The following is a 6,714-nucleotide window of genomic DNA, read 5'->3' as shown; positions in this document are numbered from 1 at the left end:
TTAAAAGCGGTAAAACTTTGCAAGCGTTCCCACTTGTTGGATTACTTATTTTTTGTAGTTTGTATCCAATTTTGAGTTTTCTCCTTAATTCCTTAATTGGCTTTACATATATAAGTACCAAATTAACATATATTACAAATAGTTTTAGGCATAATGCACGATATTGTTACATTTAGATATGTAAATATAGTTTCGATACTGATTAGTTACTTATAGTACGTAATTACATGTTAAAGTATTCATAAAGTTAAGTATTACTAAATTAAGTTAAGTATTCCTAATTAAAGTTCATAAGATTAGTTGAGGACTTGTATCGGGCATTTACTTAGTCTAAAAGTACTCTTATTTTTATTTTTTTCCACCATAATTTAAGAAAAAGGTCTTCTAAAAATCTTTGCAATTAGTCTACATCGTATATAGATATTTCTTTGATCCACCAAGAATTCCAAAAAAAGAAGTAACTGTATTCATTTGACCTCAAGTAAATTAACCGGTCCTCTGTATTTTCAAACTAGCCCTCGATAAGTTTTACTCCAGCTTTACAGGAGATAATAAGTAATATAAGTACTACGAGTAAGTAATACCTATAGTCTATACATATAATAATTCATTTCTAGAACAATTATTAAGGCTTGTACAAATGAATTGTTTTGATTGATTGAAATCATTCTTTCTTTAATTAAGCTTATATGTACTGACAAGACACATCTATGAAATCAAATTAATATAGAAATAATACCATGCATATATATACATGATAAAATGTTCATCTTACGTAAAAAAGAAAGTGTACCCACACGGTTTACGGAAAAAAAAAGTTACAGGTTACATAAAGTTGGGTGCATAGCTGCTGCACACAGACACTGGTACAATTAAGTCATCAGATAAAATCTTCTACTACTAAACAAAACATATATAGTTGATGATCGATGTTCTTGTCAAACCCATGACCAAAGGATGACATCATCCCCTTTACTTCTCTCTATATATATACTCTCCCACCTCTTTGGCATAAATCAAATTATCTCCCGGGCCTCACAATAGCTAGCCTTCAATAACAATAACATACCCTCTTAGCCTATAAAAAATGGAATATTCCGGTGAAAGAAGTGTCAGCGCCACCTCACCAATGGCCATTTCCACTACTACTGCAGGAATGAATTCAAGTAGTAATAATAATAATATCTCACACAATAACACAACTTCAAATAACTCATCATTATTATCATCATCTCAACTTAGTCCAACTAGTGTTTTGACTCATCCTCCGTCCCCGCCGCCACCTCATCATCATCCGATAATTCTCAGCCCTTGCGCGGCTTGCAAGATTCTTAGGAGGAGGTGTGTCGAGAAATGTGTCTTGGCACCTTACTTCCCTCCCACCGAACCGCTTAAGTTCACCATCGCCCATCGTGTGTTTGGAGCTAGCAACATCATTAAAATGTTGCAGGTACTTTTATTATTAAAACCAGATAGATCATATTAATTTGTAGGATGTGATCATTCTTTTTTACTGGTTTTCATCATCATCGTCCTCGGTGGTGTCTTATTTTTAAACAGAATTTTAGTCATATTTAACGTATTTTTAGTGTGAAATCAAGACTTTGAATCTTCTCCACTAATTTCCTCCTTTTTCCCATTGTGTTGTTATGTTTATTTCACATACGAATACTTTTTATCACATACCAACATTTGAAGTATATTAAGACGATTCAGATCGACTTGAAACTTTATAAGCTAAATGAAATACGTATCTTAATTATAACCTTTCTTTAATTATAGAAATCCAAACAGTATAATTTGTTTACGTACACATTTTTGATTAGCGTTAAATTTGAACAAAAAGTTATTGTGTTCGTTGTTTCATATTGTAGCTAATTAAAAGGTAGTCGTCATATTAAATGTGAATATTCAAAAGCTCATCTTTATTTATTAACAATTTAAAGATCGAATGTGTAATAATTTCTAAAGGAGTATCCAATAACTATAAGTAGGACCATTTAATTCCTTGAACGAGACTGGTTCAAAAGTTGACATTTGTTTGCTGTATAATACTATACTAGCTAGCTAGTACTACTTTTTCATATCCATACTAATAATTAAGAGGTAGCTTTCGTTAATTAAAAGCAGGGTACGTACGTAATTATTTAGTAGTAACATCCAAGCTAAGGTCACCTAATTAAAGAGAAACAACTAATTAGCCATCACCAGCTACCATTTCAATCAATTATTTGAGTTGAAAAATTAATTTTCTCATCATTTTTATGTAAAATGCTGTACAGGAACTTCCAGAGTCCCAAAGAGCGGATGCCGTTAGCAGCATGGTGTATGAAGCGAATTCAAGGCTTAGAGATCCGGTTTATGGTTGTGCGGGCGCAATTTGTCAACTCCAAAAGCAAGTGAGTGAGCTCCAAGCTGAATTGGCCAAGGCCAAAGCAGAGGTGCTCCAACAATCTACCTTGCTATCTATGATTTGTACTATTGAGATGAACAACAATCAACAATTTGTCTCACCTCCAACGCCTCATCATCAATTACAAACACCCGCTAGTTATGAAAACTTAAACTTCTTCCCCGACGACGTTAGTTTAAGCAGCGTATTTGAGCCCCTTTGGACATGAAGCAGCTAATTCACGAGCTAGGTTGACCGTCGTCTTCAAGTGTTGATCATTAATCAAGTTTGATACATGAAATTAAAGGAAAAGAGAGGAAATGGAAAATTTGTTAACGGAATTCAAGTGTAATGTAGTTGTGAGTTCGATTTATTATACATCAATTTACTGATCCTATAAAGAGATAATTAAAGAATAATAATAAAAAGTTACTATAAATATATAGATTAATGGATAGAGAGGGGGTAAAAAATGTCATTGTACTAATAACATGCCATACTTGATTTAAAATCAAGTTATGGATGACCTAATTTTATCTACATATAGTCTTATTTATTAAATTCTTCACTTGGCTTATTTTGTCAAACTCGTTATTGACTTAACTACCCCTTTGACTCTTTTGAAGCTTAGACTTTTTTTTTTAATGCATGTTTAGATAATCTACTTGGAGTACGTTGCGGTTTCGTACAATTTTCTAACATGTGGAGCTTCTTAATAGGAAACAAAAGCCTATCAAGGGTGTGGTCACATCACTCTCATGGAAGCAACAGTACATCACTATATAACAAGAGAAATTAACCACATCTTAATACCAAATGTCATATCCTTCAACAACAAACACATCGGTAAAGATTAAATGAAAACAAAGCCCGGCCGAAAGCAACTTATACATATACATTTATAACCATCGTATTCTTTCATCTAACCAGTATCTATATTTCGATATCAAACAAAAATAACTAACATAAAAAATCATTATAACCTAGCTACTTAATTAGTAGAAACAAATAATTAAATTGTTAGCAAACAAATATAAAATATTTATTTTAAGTGCCACCATCAACAACCCTCTATATTACATCATTACGGCAGACTAGCTGTAGTCTTAAGTCGACGATACGATGGAACATGTTGCCGCCATTCCTTGTGGGCTTGCTCCATGTCTTGACAAAATATTAAGGGTTAATTGCATAAATAGTACTGAACTATAGTAAGGATTTGACCAGTTAGCGTCACATAACTACTATACAGGTATTCCAAGACATACAAATACATTTTAAAAAAAATCTATTAGCACTCGTTCTATAAGATACATGTGCGAGGATGTATTATTTTTAAGCATTATATATATATAACATTGACTCAAAGAACGTATAATAAGAGTCCTAGGTTAAATTGCATAAAAGTATCTTCGTTATTTAAAAAAAAAAATTAGTTGCTTAATTGGAGAATAAGAATTATTTGCGAAAAGTTTGGTTATGAAAATGTCATGAATTTATGATTCTAAAATACTTTTTTCAGGAAAAAAGAGTAGTATTTGATTAAAGATGTTGATCTTTAATTAAAAATGTTATCACTAGGATTAGGGGAAACTAACTACTGTATTAATTTGAAAACAAGCATAAATAAATAAATTGGTATTAATGGAAATTTAAGATTTTGAGATCAAATATAAAGAGAGAAGGGATTTTCAAAAGTGGGTTTTTATATATTGAAATTAGAACAAACGGAGTGGTTGACAAAAAAGGGCGAACCACCCTCCACATTAGCCTAGTTCGCCCCCTTCCGCTCCAAACACCGCCTCCATGGGACGAATCGCCCTTTGGATGATCCCTTTGTGTTGCCCATTGTTTCTTTGACTTTTGCGTGGACCGAGGTAAGTACATGGAATTTGACTTTTTTATTATTTTTTTTCTCTACCTCCTCTATATATATACAACACTTCCCCATATGCCACATGACGCAAGTCGCTCAACTCTCCAAAATTCACTACTCATTTCTATCTTTTTTTGAGGGTAAATTCTTTCTACTCCATATGTCACATGGCAAAAGTCGTCCCTCCCTCCAAAACTTATCACTCCCTTAGTCTTATATATATATAAAAGAGTAACCCAAATTTATTGTTTAAGAAATTAAAGAAGCTTTTCGATTTTACTTGTCAAACTTATCATTCCCTTAGTCTTATATAGATCTACTTGTCAAACTCTGTTAAGACTTCAACGAGAAACTTTAACATATACGAGCATGGTATTCGCGTAATTCGGCGGTTTGATGGTGACGATGACTGGTAGTGATGACGGCAATGGTGGTGGCGGCGTCAGATGGTGTACGTTGATGTAAAGTAATTAATTTAAAGATGGTAGTGGCTATATTTTAAAAGATAAGTGTATAGGATATAGATGTGCATGGGTCTATACCCGACCCGAACCGGGATGACCCGTGACCCACGAAAGAATGCAAAATGAAACCGTGACTCGGTCCGTGAAGATTTGGGTTGGTTTTTGGCTTTACACGGCCCGACCCATTCAACCCGTGACCCGGGAATGCACTAAAAACATGACCCGTGACTCGACCTATTAGGGCTTCGGACGGGTCGGTTCTAGGTCGGTCACCGGTTTCCGAGTCTTTTGCTCATCCCTAGTTTAGGATGTCAAATTTGTTTATTAAGGCCAATTAGATAATTATTTATAAGTATTAATTGAAGGAGGGTTCATTAAAGGTAAATTGGTCATTTTCATACTTTTCTATTTGACGTTTCAACAAGATAATATAATTTTTATAACGGAAATAAAGATATTATTTATTTTTGGGTTTTGCTAAACGGAGCCTTAATGGCTTTCATTAACTTGCATTAATTAGTTGTACACTTACCATAAAGTTTAGGGGGTGAGTTTTTAATATGAAAATATAAAATTTTTTTATGCACATTAAGTGAAGCCTTAAGGTATTTGTTTACCACTTTCCTTTATTTTTATATCTTATTTTAATGTTTTTAATATGTACGTAATAATCGACAAGTCGAAATTGAAACGTTTGTTTGGCAAGCATATTTGACACATAGTATGCGGTTTCCAACCATCGTATTTATAATTCAGCAAATGGAAAAAGAACACAAGAAGCCAAAAAATAAAGTAAAATATGATCAATATGAACGACTTTTGCCAACTTAATAGTTGGTTTACAACAATAGTAAATTTATGATAACTACAATGGCTCGTTTATATTTAATTAGATTAGATTGCAATGTGTTTTTTATTTCGATTGAATGCCAAGATAATGTTTCTCATTTAGATACAATAATCTAAGAAGTTCAAAACTATTAGTTAGTAGAATAATTTGGTAATACATAGATAAAATAGAAAGGTATGCGAAAAACATTTCAAAAATTAAAAAATAACAAGGGAAAAAGCTTTGAATATATATTGTTAAGATGAAAACTAGGATTGTGTATAAAGTAAACAAGTATAGGAATAAATTGACCGAATGTAGGACCCCAATTTGTGATCAGGGTCCGGCCCATTACCTACGCGTTCTGTATTCACGAAATGTGCAATACAACTTATAACGCAAATCGATCTGACCCCTCAAACGCGTCAAAAATCACGTGAATATCTCCAACAACAAAAAATAAAAACACTACATCACGTGTAGGTGTATATCCATTTCACGCAATAACGCATTGCTTAATTAACCAGTATGTTACATAGATATTTAGACAATATAACAAACAACAGTTTTGACAATATATAAATATTTGAGTTGTTTAAACAGTTAAGTCACATATTCAAAATTTGTTTGTATCTTATAATCCATGTGTAAAGATAATGACTATATCATGCATGAGTTCTATGGGGTATGGATTCTGAGTACCAAGATGGTACATGTGATCAAAGTGTTCCCACATTTTTTTTTGTTAGGTGTTTAATTGTATCTATTTTTTGGAAAATGAAGTGAGATTAGTGTGTATTTCTATAATAATAGTGAACAAATAAACAGACGTTATGAAATAGGTAATGAACCATACACCATCAATTGTAATAAGTTAAGATGTATTTAAGTAAGTTACGATGTAATAAGCTCTTATTTTGAAAGGGTATATAACTATATATTTAACAATTACGACTTTCAAAAGATAACTAATTAGTCAAAACAGAGCTTATTAATTAACATATAAAATAAAAAATTAATGCATATATATAGTCGATCCCTAATTTGGAATAAGCTCTCGATCTTATAAAGTATGCGGTTTTTATTCCCTAATATATGTTTTTCGTTATCTATGGATAAGATACAACGACTTGAAACTAAGTTGGTTATCTAG

The 6,714-nt window shown here is 32.3% G+C and overlaps 1 protein-coding gene across 1 annotated transcript; it reads left to right on the top strand.

The window, feature by feature from the left end:
* Positions 1–1,042: 1,042 nt before the first annotated feature.
* LOC122605788 (LOB domain-containing protein 1-like) lies at positions 1,043–2,850 on the top strand. The gene is made up of 2 exons (XM_043778743.1): positions 1,043–1,450; positions 2,283–2,850. Exons 1-2 carry the CDS (start codon positions 1,088–1,090, stop codon positions 2,619–2,621), a joined length of 702 nt encoding a protein of 233 aa, XP_043634678.1. The 5' UTR covers positions 1,043–1,087; the 3' UTR covers positions 2,622–2,850.
* Positions 2,851–6,714: the final 3,864 nt, after the last annotated feature.

The sequence above is a fragment of the Erigeron canadensis genome, chromosome 6, assembly GCF_010389155.1.
Source record: "Erigeron canadensis isolate Cc75 chromosome 6, C_canadensis_v1, whole genome shotgun sequence".
NCBI classification, from domain to species: Eukaryota; Viridiplantae; Streptophyta; class Magnoliopsida; order Asterales; family Asteraceae; genus Erigeron; species Erigeron canadensis.
Note: the sequence above shows the minus strand (reverse complement) of the source record. Positions and strands in the feature narration are given on the sequence as shown.